Source organism: Nomascus leucogenys, chromosome 3 (assembly GCF_006542625.1).
Source record: "Nomascus leucogenys isolate Asia chromosome 3, Asia_NLE_v1, whole genome shotgun sequence".
Lineage (NCBI taxonomy): Eukaryota > Metazoa > Chordata > Mammalia > Primates > Hylobatidae > Nomascus > Nomascus leucogenys.
The window spans coordinates 95,864,714-95,881,324 of NC_044383.1; the positions used below are offsets into that span (position 1 = coordinate 95,864,714).

Below are 16,611 nucleotides of genomic sequence, written 5' to 3' on the forward strand. Positions count from 1 at the left end.
CAGAAAACATCAAATTTAATACTTATTTTTGATTGAAGATTTAAGCTTTGGACCAATCCCTAGCCCCAGTCAAAATTTAATAAATGAAATCAGTAATGTAAACTTTTACTGGCCAGAATCAGCATTCCTTTTTACCTAGGTGAGGAATTTCATTACTGAAAAGATAAAACAAAATAGGCCAGGTGTGGTGGCTCACATCTGTAATCCCAACACTTTGGGAAGCCCAAGCAGGCGGATCACTTGAGGTCAGGAGTCTGAGATCAGCCTGGTCAACATGGTGAAATCCCGTCTCTACCAAAAAAATACAAAAACTAGCTGGGTGTGGTATCCCAGTTACTCAGGATGCCACCGTGGGAGAATCGCCTGAACTCCCACCTGCACTCCACTTACACCACTGCACTCCAGCCTGGGCGACAGCGAGACCCTGTCTCAAAACAAACAAATAAAACAAAGCCAAAGTAATACACTGCACACAAAATTCTGCAGAGTAACAACTGGGAGAAAACTATATAGGTAACACATGTCACCTCACTGAACAGCAGAACTGAATGAGGCCTCCATGTGAGAAAAATATCTGCAAAACTTTACCGATGGATTCTGATGTGGGTCTGAAGAGAACTCTTTGCTGTGAAAGATTTGCCACAGATTTCACAAGTAAATGGCTTCTCACCTAAAAAAAAAAAAACACACGAAACAAAAAAAACATTTAATAATATACATTCAGCATAAGACAAAATAAAAACACTTTGGTTTCACAATATAAACAGAACAAAGGCAATCCCCTCCGTAAGCATAAATGAATGATGCACTCACCAAATATCTACTCTGTAACTAACCTAAGCACTGTGTGCCGAGTGCCGAGAGCATACACAGAAATTGTAAGGCCTGGTTCTCTTAAAAACCTGAAAACTGCAACAAGGAAGTGAGCTACACCCTATTTACTCCTGTTTTCTTCCATTAGATATTACAGCACCTATGCTCTCCTGCCTTACTGCTTGGCTAGGTAGCCCACTTGACCCTGAAAGGACTCCTGTATGCTAGGGTGAGTTATGTATTATTCACGTTTATATCAACCTTCCAAATATATCCAGAATCTGACCACTGCTCAGTACCTCCACTGCCACTCTCTGGTCCACAGCACCACCATCTCTTGCCTCCTATGGGGTCTCCGTTTCTGCTTTTGCTTCCCTGCCATAAACTATCCATGTGGCCACCAGAGTGAGCCTTGATGCAGTCAGGTCATTTTATGCTTGGGCTGCAAATGTTGATGATTTCCCACCCCAAGATAAAACCCAAAGTTCTTGCCCTACAAGCGATCATAGATCCGTACCCCATAAACCCTACTCCTCACCCCAAACCTCCCTGATCTCATCTCAGGGTGTCTCCCAGCATGGTTCACTCTCATCTCCTTCAAGTCTCTGTTCACATGTTATTTTATCAGTGAGGCTCCATCACCACCAAGAGCACTACAAACCTTGCCACGCACTCCTTAGTCCAATTCTCCAATTTAGTTTTTCCACAATGCAATTGCTGCCTCATATAATGTATAAGTTATTTATTATCCATTTCTTCCTTTTTAAGATAACTTGTGGGTATGCCCGCTCCTAGTACCCCAGTGCTGAGAATCTGGCCTGGCATGCCATTTCAGAAACCCCTGCTGAATGAATTTCATGGGGGTGGTACACCTGAGATGCTATAACTGCTCCAGAACCCACCAGGCTTCACTAACATCAGCAAGTGCTTATTCAGTGTGTTTTCATGCTGAACATACAATGACAGACTGTTCATGTTGCCCAGAAACAAAATTAAGTAATCCAATGCAGGCAAGAAAACTAAATTGGAAAAAAAGAAAAAAAAAAAAAAGCAAGCAGCAAAATCCACTTAACTGGAGAGCAGGAGAACAGCAAAGGATAAGTACAATTTGAAATGGAAGATGGTCAGTGAGCTTCCCTTTCACAGCATCTACTGGAAAATTCAGGCAAGACATTTCTCCAAGCTCCATCGAGGCAGAGGACAGCTGTAACAACTTGGATGAATCTGCATCTTTGCATCATGAACTCTTACCACTTCAAAGATTAAAACCAGGCCACTGCCATAATCTGTCTATAGCTTTCTACATCAGAGCTGGGGCCTTCTCTGATCTTGGTTGGTTTTCTCCCTCTCCAGATTCAAAGACTGAGTACCTGCTGTTTGCCTGTGATTGTAAAATTCTTGTTGCAGTTTTCAGGTTTTTAAGAGAAAGAACAATAACAATCATCCATAACAACATTAACTTTACCATTCAGCTCCAGCTGAGTTTCTATTTCAGAAAGTCTGCCTGATGGCAAATGTTTTTTGAGGGTAAGTGTTTGCAGGAGCAACACCCTGCAGTGGAAGCTCTTTGAGGGAGTGAGCAGGACAGCAGGAAGGCAAATTTCCCCAGCCAAGGTGAATCTGCCCGGGGTCTTCCCGCTTAGTGGTTTCTATCTGTTCCCCTGTGTACAGCTCTACCACCTTCAACAGAGACACCCATTCCTTGTTTATTTAGTTCTCAAACACTGATAGACCATCAATAAAGTACACAGCTAAGAAACAAAAAAGAAACTTTTCTAATCTACTTGAGGAGATGCACAAACTAATTAAGTAACATAGGTCTGTGTTTCACTGAACATTAAAATAAGTGGCATCAACAATTCTGAGTGCAGACAGGGTGCTGGATGGGGTGGGCGGGATCTGGCTAGACTGGAAAGAAACCCGGGCCAGGGTACTAGTCTAAATAGTATGAGCATATGGTGTCAGAAATGACCAAACGGTGTGCACCAGGAGTGACAAGCATCACTCTCAGGAGTCGGGAGGCCAAGGCAACAGGAGCTATGAAATCCAGGCAGGGGACCTGTGGAGCCTCTGGAAGTTTTTAGCAGAATGACATGCTGAAAGTACCAACAAAATACACCTGGGAATGATGAGGAGGGTGGGCTAGAGGCAGGAGGACCTCTAACAGGCTACGCACAAGGCCTAGACCAGGAGGTGGCAGGTGGCAGATGGAGAAGAAGGATAAGGTAATAGGACAGGGCCTGAGAGGCATGGGGACCGGAAAGAAGTGTGTTACAAGAGGATTAGACAATAGCGATTAAAGGAAAAGGCAGAGACAGGAGTGTGACGAAAGGTGTGATGTCAACAGAAGTACTGAAACAGCTCCAGGGTGTACTTCCAGACCCTCTTCTCAGCAGTTACTCCACCGATCCCACCCCTACCCTTCCCCAATGACTTAAATCCCGGACCCCACTCCAGATACTATCGATGAGTCACTGCTTATTGGCATCACAGGTGGATTTCCCATCCCCACCTGCTGAAACCCAGAATAACATAGGTCATGATGGTTAACGACAACATCACCCAGCCCCTGTCCAGCCAGGCACAACAATCACAGTGACACCTCCCATTCCCTGAGCTGTCACGTTCACCTGGCAGTCCAGTTCTGTCCGTCTAGTCCAGTTCACCGTCAGTCCAGTTCTGTCCCCTCAACATCCTGCCTCCCACTGTGGACCGCAGCTGTTTTTCTTAAAAAATTACTGTGTTCATTGTAAAAGAATCAAATATTGAAAATACAAAGAATATTAAAACTGCTCCACTATTCTCATCTCGAGACAACCAGTTAACAATGGCGAATATCTTTACAGACAAATCTGTTTATTTGTGGTCTTACTCTGTGAGGTCATCCAATGCATGCTGTTTGTCACATCAGTAAAGCCACACCGCCATTTTAAAAGTCTGTTTTGTGTACCATTGTGTATACTGCCCCAAATTTACCTATCTAATCCCCTCCTGGGACATTTGGGTGGCTGTTAAACTTGTTAAGTTATAAACAATGCTGCCTATGATGAATATCCTTAGGCAAACATCTTTTCACAATTGTGCGGTTTACGTTTTGGTAAGTATTGCAAAAGTTCCTTCCAGAGGGTTCCCAAATTATATTCCCACCAACAATAAATAAAGATGTGCACTTCCTCATGTACTTGCCAATCTTGGCAAAAAAGGGACACATGTCCGTGATAACTGTGGATAGCATGGTTTGACACCTGTGTACTTGGCATTCCTATATGGTCTTCTCAGCTGTTTCCTGTCCTGTGTTCACACCTCTGCTGTGGCTCTGACCACGCCATACTGTTTCATAGTAGACAGCATGTAGACTCTGTAAGGGCATGTTGTGTTGAGGGGCCACCAGGTCTCAGGAAGATGGGAAGACCCCCAGGTCTCAACGTTAATGGATGGTCTCAACACACAGTTGAAGAGATTTGGGAAGCTTCAACTTCAAGCCACAATGAGGCTGTGAACAGAACTGTGACTTACTGAACTTTATCATTTGTTCCCAGACAGGGCCATCTACCTGTGAGTAGGAGCCCTCAGGGCAGAATCAGTGTTTATGGAACACCATCCAGGAACAGGGACACTGGTGGGGTGGGACTGTGCTGTGGGGTCAGAGGTCACTCACCAGGCTTCTCTGTGGCCTGGGCTAATTCCCTTGACTTGTTCCCAGCTCACCATGCAATCTTCTGACCACTAGCTTGGCTTTTGGGTACACTAATGTGAGGAAGGAGGTGCTGTGGGCAACAGAAAGGTGTAATCCCTCTATTGAGTTGATATATTCTCTGGTTTATCTGTCTTGTGAACTCACTTGGCTTGAATGGGTCCCTATAAATCTGACCAGCGCCAGGTACGGGGACAAGATGTGAGTAGGAGGGCCTGAGATGTGGTGACCTGGCAGGTACTGCTTGTCTGCCTGATACTCTGCCTCCGTGTCAAAATGTGTCCACCTCCCTCACTGGGGATGCTCTCCTAGGAAAGAGAACGTCTCTAATTTGCCTTTGACTTCTCCAGTGCTTGGTGCAGGACATGTAACCCAGAGAGAGTTTGTGCCTAAAGATCTAAGAGATGAATGATGGTTCATCTCTAAGAGATGAAGTCTTGGTTTCCAACTGAGCATGGCCCTGAGGGTAGGACTGGGACTACTCATTCTGGCTGTGCTCAATGCCCAGGGAGCAGGGAAATGGCACGCCAATGCCCTTCACCAACATTCAAGCAGATTCTCCGTGCTGATGCTAGGGACAGATGGGTCATAGTTGCCGCTCTTGAAGCGCCCCAATTTTTTGACAGGTTCAATTTCTTTTCATATTTCTAAGTCAGGCAAACCACAGATGCCCGTCTGTCTCCTTTTTAACTCACCACACATCTTCCACTTTCTGTTCTGCTTCTCAAAGTTGACAGGCTGAGAAGAGTTTGCTGGAATTATAGTGGGGGAGGTCTTCTGTTCCTTTTCATCCCTACTTCAAGTCCTACTGCTACTCACAAAGCCCAGAAACCTCACTCCCCCTTATGCTCAACAACAAAACCAAGGGGAAGTGCCTCCTCTGGCACTGCTCAGCATGACCAAGCCAGCTCCACTCTCCTCCACCATCGCTGTCTCCCTAGGGAACTCAGTGCAGCGCCACATACTATTTGCAGGCACATGTGTACCTGTGGAAATCCAGAGCTCTGGCTGCATCTCTCCCCTGAACTCTCCAGACCTGGAAATCTAATGATCTACCCCACACCTGCACATGGATGTCAAATAGACACCAACCAGTCCACAATCTAACTCCTGATCTGTTCTTCTTAGTCTTCCCTAGTTTTTCCTCCTCACAGTGGCTTTTGCCTCCTCTTTCAACTCCCACATCCAATCATGAGCGAATCACATGAATTCTTCCCTGGAATATATCCAGAACTGGACCACTTGACACCACCTCTGCTGCTACTGTGCTGTTCCGAGCCCCACTACTGCACAGCCTCCTAATGGGTCTCTCTGCCTCCACCCTGGCCTCGCCCCCACCTCACAGGGTGGCTAGAGTGACCCTGTTACAACCCTAAGTCATGCCATGTCACTCATCGCAGTAAAGCCAACTCCCTCAGAATAAAATCCAATCTTTACTGTGGCCTTCAAAGTACTTCAGCCCGAGTGCACCCTACAATTGTTGAGGGGTATTTTAAAAAACACCAAGTCCCAGGCTCTGCCCAGGTGAAGTCAATCAGAATCTCGGCGGTTGGGACAAGGCTTTTTTTGAAGCTTCCCAGGTGGTAAAAAGCATGCAGCTAAATTGAGAACATCCACCTACACTACGACTTCCTACTCCCAGCTCTCTGGCTGCCTTGGTGCTCCTCCCAGCACGTCTCCAGCTTGTCAAAAATGTTTATTCCTGCCTGAGGGCCCTATGCCCAGGGCTCCTCCTGCTTAAAATGCTCTCTCCTGAGCATCCTCAATGGCTGGCTGGCTCACTCCCCCACTGCATTCTCCTCTCCATCCAAGATGCCACCTCATCTGTGAGACCTTCCCAAACCAGTCCACGCATAAAAGAGCAGCTCTCTTTCCCGCATCCTGCCCCCTTACCTTGCATTTTATTCCTCAACGCACTCACAACACCGAATGTGTTATATACTTGTTTGTACTCTGTCTTCCCTATTGAATGTTGGTCTCTTAAGGCAGGGGCCTGTCCATCTCATTCACTGCTGCATCCTCAAAGCCTAAAACAGTGTCTGGTTCCCAGTAAGTGCTCAGTACATGTGTTAAAATCCATATCCTATGAGACGTTTACTGAATTTAAGAAGAAAAACTTGTATTTAAAAAACAACATCCAGGCCAGGCACAGTGGCTCACGCCTGTAATCCCAGCGCTTTGGGAGGCTGGGAGGGTGGATCACTTGAGGCCAGGAGTTCAAGCGACACCAGCCTGGCTAACATGCCAAAACCCTGTCTCTACAAAAAAAAAACAAAAATTAGCCGGGCGTGGTGGTGCACACCTGTAGTTCCAGCTACTCGGGAGGATGAAGCAGGAGAATTGCTTGAACCCAGCAGGCAGAGGTTACAGTGAGCTGAGATCGCACCACTGCACAACAGCTTGGGCGATAGAGTGAGACAGTGACTCCAAAAAAAAAAAAAGTCCAAAGCACCATAAATCAATTTGCTATTTAGATAATTCCAGTAGACAACAGAATTATTAAATAACCTGTAATGGCAAGTTTTTCTTAGAAAATTGAATAGGCTTATTTTTAACACACATTCTTTGCCAAAAGGTATAAAAGATCCAATTTTTTGGTCTTACATAAAAAAGCTGACCTGCCCTAATCAATGCTGCCTCCTCGTCATCTCTGAAACTGATTTTTCTGGAGGTGGTGCTGCTTAAGTGTTGGTTCTAGGGGAGAAAGTAGAAACATTCTCAGTGTCTATGCTACATTTGTGTCTGTTACATTTGGCTGTCTTCTCTAAAAAAATAATCTTGGGCCAGGCATGGTGGCTCATGCCTGTAATCCCAGCACTTTGGGAGGCCAAGGCGGGCGGATCACAAGGTCAAGAGATCGAGACCATCCTGGCTGACATGGTGAAATCCTGTCTCTACTAAAAATACAAAAAAAATTAGCTGGGCATGGTAGCACACACCTATAGTCCCAGCTACTAAGGAGGCTGAGGCAGGAGAATCACTTGAACCCGGGAGGCAGAGGTTGCAGTGAGCCAAGATCGCGCCACTGCACTCCAGCCTGGCAACAGAGAAAGACTCCATCTCAAAAAAAAAAAAAAAAGGCTGGGCGCGGTGGCTCATGCTTGTAATCCCAGCACTTTGGGAGGTGATCGTGCCACTGCACTCTAGCCTGGATGACAGCATGAGCCCTTATCTTAAAAAAAAAAAAAAAAAGTCTTGCTATCACCTTCAATGCTGAAGTAAATTAAGAGTGAAACACAGAACCAGACTCAGACTCACTATTCTGTGGTATTAAATGAATTGTGACATACGAATAGTGCTCAGTAAGTGATCTCCATTTTGCTCCTCTACAAGAGATGTGATTTCCCCAAAGACAGTGCTGACAACATTCTGCCTTCTAACTTTTAACTTATCTTCTTACACAACTCCCATCCAATTTATAATAAACATTTCCAAACACAGGCTTAGCAGGGCAGTCAGAGAACTTCATTCTTCACTCTCCTGAAAACATCCCGTGTACTAGGGGGACAGACGAGATGGAGTTTTACCTGTGTGTGTTCGCAGATGTTTCTTTAGCTGAGACACATCCATGAATTTGCGATGGCAGTCTTTGCATTCCGGTAATGAGTGGCCTTGTCGCAACAATAAAAAAAGTGTCAGTGCATATATGCTCTCCCTGCATTTTCTTCAGTGATTTGTGTTAAAGCACTTCCCTGAAAAATAATCACTTTAAATACAGTACTTTAACAACAAAAATTTTTTCATTAATTTGGTAACTGTTAATATTTTCCTAAGCACCTCAACTCACTGCCTCCTCCAAGAGAGCTAGGATCCTTCCAATTCTAAATGTAGTCTCTCCTTTTTTCCTCAAAGTATTGGTGTGACTGAGGCCACAAATGACCTCAAATGACACTCGTAACCCACATTCATTTCTTATTAGTTGGCAGGAAAGAAAAAGGACAACAGGTAGAACCAGGGGAGAGAAAGCCTGGGCTGACAGCCATGGGGTGATAATGTCTCTGCCCAGGCACCACTAACAACCATTCACTGAAGCTCCCTTGTGCAAGTGGCACTTTTAATTCTATAGGATTTCTGTGTGTGGCACCAAAACTGTAGTATACAAATAAAACATAATTCACATGGTGGCAGACAATAACATAAAAACATATAATTTAGACTCTTAAGGCACTTTTCCCTAAATACCCTATGTGAACAATATGTGCTAAGAGCAGAACAATATGAACCTAATGTTTCAGAAACAATTTTTATTTGCATTTCTTCCCCCTCAATCTAAATGTTCTCACTTTATCGTACCTGTATGAACTCGGTAATGGCTCTTTAGTTGTCTGTTCTGGCTGAAATATTTTCCGCATTGATCACAGGTAAAAGACTTCTGTCCTGCCAAAAAAACCAAAACACTAAAACATGCAAAAAACTATAAAGAACTGGAATGCTCACTAATAAGGTAAATACTACAGTGGGCCCAGGTCCCCATTTTCTACAAATGATACAAGTGACTTGTTTACAAACCCAGAAAACTTCAATCTACCACAGAAACATAAATGTGCAAAGGTATGTAAGGCAATAGGGAGTATTGGAGATGGAGACTGGGGTAGAACTGGAGAATTTAAGTTTCCCCCAAAGGCGTTCAAAGTAAAACAATTCTAAACTTTGGTGGTTTAATAAAACACGCTTGCACACTAAACTCCCAGCAGCCAGTTTATAAGCTCTAGTTTAAGGATCTGTGCAGAACTCTAAACTGCACTCAGACCGATGCAAAACCCTGTCTTTCAATGACACCACGTTGGAAATGATACTAGGCTGAGAAAACACCATTTAGGTGTTGGTAATGCCCACCCTGGGGAATGGGAATCTGGTGACAGCTGGCCCTCTGGGCAAGCCCCACTACCTGAGTGCAGGCTCATGTGCTCCAGCAGTGAGTGCTTGGTGGTCAGAGCCTTGCTGCACACGGTGCAGGTGTACGGCCGCTCGCCTGTGTGCATCCTGGTGTGGACCTGTAGCGAGTGCTTCTGGGCAAAGCCCTTTCCACACTCATTACATTTGAAAGGTCGCTCCCCTGGAAGAAGAGCCCCAGAAGCATGGTGTAAGTAAGAATCCACACATTTTTGTCTCTCCCAAATTAAAATAACAATAAAGGATTTTTCCTAAAAGGCACACATCCAAAAGGCCAACAATGAACACAAGAGACATCAGCAATAAAATTTTGGAAGCTGGAACAGATGAATCTGAAGCCAGCAGTGACTAGCACTAATATAACTTAATTTTTTGTTTTTTCTTTGTAACAGGGTCTCACTCTATAACCCAGGCTGGAGTGCAATGGCGCTACCATAGCTCACTATAGCCTCAACCTCCTGGGAACAAATGATCTTCCCACTTCAGCCTCCTGAGTAGCTAGGATCACAGGCGTGTGCCACCACCACACCCAGCTAATTTTTTAATTGTAATTTTAATTTTTTTTTTTTAGAGATGGGATCTCACTATGTTGCCCAGGCAGGTCTCCAACTCCTGGGCTCAAGCAATCTTCCTGCCTCAGCCTCCCAAATTGCTGGGATTACAGGCATGAGCCACCACACCCAGCCCAATACAACCTAATTTTTAAGATACAATCTCCAAAAAACTCAGGAATTGGTGGCAAAGATACAATCTCCAAAAAACTCAGGAATTGGTGGCAACTGCTATCTCTGGAAACAGGGGTGAGGGAGGGTAAATGAAAGTCTGTTTCAAAGGTACTTAGACCCCTGATCAAATCTTCCATTCCACACAGCCAGGAGACTGTCCCTCTCCCCAAAAGAGGATGGAGAGTGTTCACTGAGGAGGATTAAGAAAAAGGGGTCTTTGGATTAGGAGTTTCTAGGCACAGCTGAGTTGGGATCACCACAGGGAGAGTAAGTCAACATTTCCACCTGGGATGATGAGACTCCCCCACTCCTTCTTCCCCCTCCTGTCCTAGACACAGGCCAGCAGCCAGGCCTAGTGCCTGCAAGTGAGAGAGCAGAAGCGTCTTCCACTGGAACATGATAGGTCCAAGGTAAGAGAGCAAAGATGTGGAAGCCAGGCACCAGCAACGACATGGGGCACAGCCACACCACCTCCAGTGAGGTTATAACACACCTCCATAACAACTGTTTCAGTACTGACTGAGTGGTTAAGTTAAATATTAAAAGCCAGTGCCCTTAAACAAAGGCTGGAATGTAACAAAAGCCCACCAAGAGTTTTGCCTAGGCTTCTCCTGGGCGTTAAAGCATGACAAAATAACGAAGGAATTCTTAACAGGACCGATTTAGGATTAAACAAGTTTTACTGAGGATCTGAAGGAATCCCCCAAATCTCCGTGATTTAGCAGAAGATAAGGGTAATCACCCCAGCACCTAGACCCATTTAGATTAAGTAAACTTACTGAGGCTCTAGAAGAAGGTCTTTGGGACGCAGACCTTGGTTATAGATTAAGAGTTAATCACCTACGTCTGTAGAGGAATGCACACTTACACATAGACATACAGCTTAGGCGGTATTTAAGCTCTGAAAAACTTTGTAATTTTGATTTGGTCTGGCGATAATTTCCAGGCCTTCTCCCTGTAACTGGTTATAGAAATAAAAACTCTCTTCCTCCCCAGTTCATCTACATCTCGTTATTGGGCCACAAGAAATAGCAGCCTGACCCTCAGTGTGATCTGGGAACAATGTCACAGTTTTGCAGGCTCTCTCATACAAAAAAATTAGCCAGGCATGGTGGTGCATGCCTGTAATCCCAGCTACTTGGGAGGCTGAGGCAGGAGAATCACTTGAATCCAGGAGGCAGAGGTTGCAGTGATCGGAGATCACGCCATTGCACTCCAGCCTGGGCAACAGAGTAAGAAATAAATAAAATACAGGCTCTCTCCACACATGCAGCATTGCCGGTAGCTTTTAGCAACCCGCCCTTACATATGACTAAATATGATTTTTAAAAAAAACATCAGGCACTCAAGGAAAGCCTTTTGTAGTAGTGACAGACAAACAAGTAAGAAGAAAAAAAAAAGCAACTTGCCTCTAATGAGGAAAATGTTATCATTAACATGCTCACAGAGGTAAGATATTACATTGTGAAATAAAAGATCATTCAAATTAAAACATTTAGAAAACAAAAAGAGCTCATAAGGGGGAAAAAAATAAGAGTCGAAACAGAAAACCTCAAAGGGCTGATAAACAAAGTGGAAATCCCCCAGATGGTGGGGCCAAAAATGATGGAAAATATAAGAGAAAATAAAGTTAGAGAGAACAGAGAAAACAGAGGGGAGAAATCATCTATGAAATAACTCAAGATTTTCCGGAACTGAAAGACAGTTTCCAAACCTTATGAATCTACCTGTTATCTACCCAGATGGAAGAAAACAGACCCATACTAAAGTGATGGGCTGCAAAATTCAGAATACAGATGCTCCCTGACTTATGATGGGACATCTCAACAAACCCATCATACTGAAAATATCATAAGGAAAAATACACTTATACAGAATACTGTATGAATGCACCAAATGCACAGTACTGGTCATTTACCCAAGTGACTGTGTGGCCCAGCATGGCATGAGAGGATCATACTGAATATTACTAGCCCGGGAAAAGATCAAAACTCAGAATTCAAAGTACAGTTTCTGTTGAACCTGTACTGCTTTCACACCATTTTAAAGATGAAAAATCGAACCACTGTGAGTCGGGGACTGTCTGTACTGGGGACATAAGGGAAGATCGATCCTACATGCTTTTTCTTAAGTCTTGTATAATGATTTAACTCTAAACTATGCACATATAAATCTTTGATTAAAATAGCCAGCTGGGCGCAGTGGCGCACGCCTGTAATCCCAGCACTTTGGGAGGCTGAGGCAGGCAGATCACGAGGTCAGGAGTTTGAGACCAGCCTGACCAACATGGTGAAACCCCGTCTCTAATAAAAATACAAAAAATTAGCTGGGCATGGTGGCATGTGCCTGTAATCCCAGCTACTCAGGAGGCTGAGGCAGGAGAATCGCTTGAACTCAGGAGGCGGAGGTTGCGGTGAGCCGAGATCGCGGCCAATGCACTCTAGCCTGGGTGACAGAGCGAGAATCCATCTCAAAAAAAAAAAAAAAAAAAAAAAAAAGCCAAAATATAACCTATTACATTTCAACAAATATTTCTCAAGTATCTACTTTGTTCAAAGTACCTGAATTCAAGGTCTTCAACCTATCTGTAGCTAAAGTCTTTAGGGAGCTTTCAAAAGCACCAAGGCACCAGACAATTAAATCAGAAGCTCTGGGGTTGAGGCCTAGGCAGTGGTAGTTTTAGAAGCTCCCTGAGTGATTCCAATTTGCAGGTTGAGAACCACAGCACCAGATGCTGCTGGATCACAGGACGAGACTTAAGCACCAGTCCCTATACTCAAGCTTACAATTAAGTTGAGGGATATACAAACAGCAACAACAATCTGACCCAAAGCACAGTGGGGTTTAAGCACCTGAAATGGCTCAAAGGAAGGGATTTCTCGCTAGGACTGCAGTGTCGAATACGATCGCCACTAGCCACATGTGGTTATTCAAATTTAAATGAATTAAAATAAAATTTAAAATTCAGTTTCTCAGTCACACTAGCCACAGTTCAAGGGCTCAAAAACCACATGTGGTTACTGGCCACCATATTGGACATTGTGGATGTAGGAACATTTCCATCATCACAGAAGGGTGCCATTGGTCAGCGCTGGGCTGGAGGGACCAAAAATGAGAAGGTATTTAAAGCTAGACAGCTGAGTTAGAAAGTGGTCCACATAGACTTAGGCAAAAGCATGGTTATGGTCAAGATGAAGAATGTTCAAGAATCAGAAAGCAGGGTATATTGGGCTAGATCTTGATAAGTGGACATTAAAGGATTCATTCAACAACTACAAATGAGAGAGGTTCTTCAACCAGGCTACCTGGGTTCAATCCCAGCTCTGTCACTAACGGGTGACTCTGGCAAGTTATTTAAGCTCTCTAGAACTTGGTTGCTTCATCTGTAAACTATGCACTTTAGTAACCCTCTCTTACATATGAGTAAATATGATTTTAATCATACAATGTACAATGAGGATATTATCTACCTTGCAGGATTGTGGAGAAAATTAAATGCAATAACATGTATAAAGGCTTTATTACAATGCCCATCACACAGAAGTTGCACAGCAAATAGAAGCTATTATTATCATCACTACTCCCAATTCTGAAACACACTGCAATCAGCTTTGAAAACATCATTACCTGTGTGGCTCCTCTGGTGGATTGCTAAAAAGTGATTGTACTTAAAGACCTTGCCGCAGTCTTTACAGCGGGCCTCAGAGCCTCCAGGGCGCTTTCTCCTTCCACAGATCCTCTTGGCTGAACCATGGTCCTCTTGATCCCCAACAAGTTTGTAATCTTTAAGTTTGACGGATCTCCAAATCCTCCGCTTGCTGTACCGACTCTGGCTTGCCTGGCCATCCTGGGTCTTGGGATCATAGTTCTCATCTTTTTCAACTGGCATTTCCTCCTCTCTACTTGGCTCACAAGTAGGCTCCGATTCTTCCTTTTCTTTTGCTGCAATCTGCTCATTTAATACACCACTGTCTCCTTTAACCACAAAGTTTTGTCTATTCTGAACTGAATTGTTCACTCTTAACTGTATTTCTTCCTCTGCAGCCAGTTCTGATTTCTCCTCCTGCAATGTATTGACTTTTTTTGGTCTTCCCCGTTTCCGCTTTGGAGGATCGTTTTTCTTATTAGAGATAACAACCACTGGGGCACCAGCAGTGTTCAAAGTTGTTGGCTTTGGGGAGCTATGATTATTTTGGAAGTCTGTGTAAGCCTTTACCAGGTCATAGACTTTTAAGAACTGAGCAGTAGCCAGGATTTGTTCTGTACTTTTCTCACTGGCATGGAGATAACCTGTGTAGATAAATTCCAACAGGATACCAAAGGTGTCTGCAACCATGCCTTCCAGCATATAAATGGATTGGCCGATTTCCCCCTCTTCTGCAAACATCATTGAGAAGTATTCACTACTGGCAGCAAGTAAGGCTTTGTGGGCCCGGAAATGTACATTCTCCACGATTAAAGTAATGTCACAGAGGAAGCCTTTCTTCCTCTGATCCTCAAAACTGGCCAGGACAGTGTCACTGTGAGCGTCTGAGTGTACAACAAGCTGCCCAGAAGGCTCTGGCGATGTTTCTGCCATTTTCTTCAGAAGCCACGAAGGGTTAAATCTGAAATAAGAAAACAAGGTTTAAAAAGGAGGAAGCACTGTCTAAAAGGTTAGTGCCAGCCCACATGAACTTCCTATTCACTTCACATCATTAACCTGAATTTTACCATTACCATTTTTAATTGTCTGTCTACAAACTTAGCTCTGGGCCCGGGAGCAGTGGCCTCACGCCTGTAATCCCAGCACTTTGGGAGGCCGAGGCCGACGGATCACTTGAGACCAGCCTGGGCAACATGGAGAGAATTCATCTATACAAAAAATACAAAAATTAGCCTGGCGTGGTGGCGCCCGCCTGTGGTCCCAGCTACTCAGGAGGCTGCGGCAGGAGCATCACCTGAGCTTGGGAGTTCGAGGTGGCAGTGAGCCGTGATCGTGCCACTGCACTCCAGCCTGGGCGACAGAACGAGACCACCACCTCAAAAAAACAAAAACAAAACAACTTAGCTCGGGGTTTTTTTTTTTGAGACGGAGTCTCGCTCTATCGCCCAGGCTGGAACGCAGTGGCGCAATCTCGGCTCACTGCAACCTCCGCCTCCCAGGTTCAAGCAATTCTCTCCCTCAGCCTCCTGCCGCACATTACCTAGCTGAGTGACTCTCCAGTATTCATGGAACGATTCAGGGTCTACCTTCTCTAAAATGAAGAAATGGGATCAACCATCTCCAAAATCCTCCGCAAGCACGAACTTTCTATGGTTGCACAACTATCTCAGGGAGAACGAAGCTGCCTCCATCTCCCAGATTATTAGCCATTTCGTATGTGGGAACCAATGTGAAGAGTGAAGAAATGTGCATGTGCAAAGTGAATGTGAGGTAGCTGCAATAAACTAATAACTTAAGCTGCGTTGGGCCGTCAGACACACTGGGCGCGGCGCAGAGCCCCCGCAGCCCCGGGTGGTCCGAGCAGGGGGAGGCGGCGCGGAAAGACCCCCACCTCCCCGCCCAGGCCCCGTGGGCCCGACTAGGGAGCAGACGGCGGGGGAGGTCGGCGCGGCAGACCTACCTCTCAGGGTCGCCCGGTGGGGTCCCGGTCGCTGCCAGCTCACCCGGCGGCCTGGCGGGAGACCCGCGCCGAGGCCCGCTGGCCCTCCGCTCCGCCCGCCTCTGGGGCTTCTGCGTCGCACCGGTTTCTGCCCCTGCGCCGCCGCCGCAGCCACAGCCACAGCCAACCCGGAAGCGCGGCGCCAAGAGCCGCTTGCGCGCGGACGCCGAACCACGTGGCCCGCAGAGGCGCCCCTGGAGGTGGGGGCCACGAGAGCGGCGGGGCGGGGCGGGGCGGGGCGGGGCGGGGCGGGGCGGGGCGGGGAGGGGAGGGGTGGGGCGGGGAGGGGCGGGGCGGGGCGGGGCGAGATGGCAGGCCGGGGATCAGGGCAGGGCGGGGCGGGGCGGGGCGGGGCGGGGGGGGGGCGGGGGGGCGGGGGGGGGGGGGGCGGGGGGGCCAAGGCGGGGCGCGACGGCAGTTCGAGGGTTGGGGCGTGGCAGGGGCGGGGAGGGGCAAGGCGGGGCGAGAATGCAGGCCTGTGGTCGGGGGTGCCGCGGCGGGGCGGGGCGGGGCGGCGAGAGATGGCAAGCCCTGGGCTTGGGGGCAGGGGCCAGGGCTGGGGCGGGGCGGGGAGGGGCGAGGAGGGGCGCGGCTTCGGAGGAGGGACAGTGGCCGGGGCGGGGCGCGGCCAGGGGCGGGGCGGTGTCGGCGCCCGAGGTCCTGCGTGTGGCACTGCCGGGTAGCCCAGGCAGGAGCGACTTTTGCGGTGAATTGGGGGCCATGGACAGGAGAGGCTTTGTGACCCCTCCCTTTGGGAAATTTTATATCGTATTAAACTATTAGCTCAACGCCAATACCTTAATTTTATCTCTTCTACGACACTGAATCTGGTGTTGTTCTT

General features: G+C 46.5%; 1 protein-coding gene across 2 annotated transcripts in view; it reads right to left on the reverse strand.

Moving 5' to 3' along the window:
- The window catches only part of ZBTB24 (zinc finger and BTB domain containing 24), a 20,318-nt gene extending 4,454 nt beyond the window's left edge, over positions 1-15,864 (reverse strand). Inside the window, exons 1-6 of one of the 2 annotated variants that reach the window (XM_030809550.1) lie at positions 15,732-15,864; positions 13,753-14,732; positions 9,396-9,563; positions 8,801-8,884; positions 8,035-8,118; positions 589-670 (exon numbers count right to left, since the gene is read on the reverse strand). In XM_030809550.1, coding sequence (XP_030665410.1) covers positions 589-670; positions 8,035-8,118; positions 8,801-8,884; positions 9,396-9,563; positions 13,753-14,704 — 1,370 coding nt within the window. In that variant the 5' untranslated portion in view covers positions 14,705-14,732; positions 15,732-15,864. The remainder of the gene's footprint in view (positions 1-588; positions 671-8,034; positions 8,119-8,800; positions 8,885-9,395; positions 9,564-13,752; positions 14,733-15,731) is intronic. The other variant, XM_030809551.1, reaches the window with a different exon arrangement.
- Between the last annotated feature and the right edge of the window lie 747 nt (positions 15,865-16,611).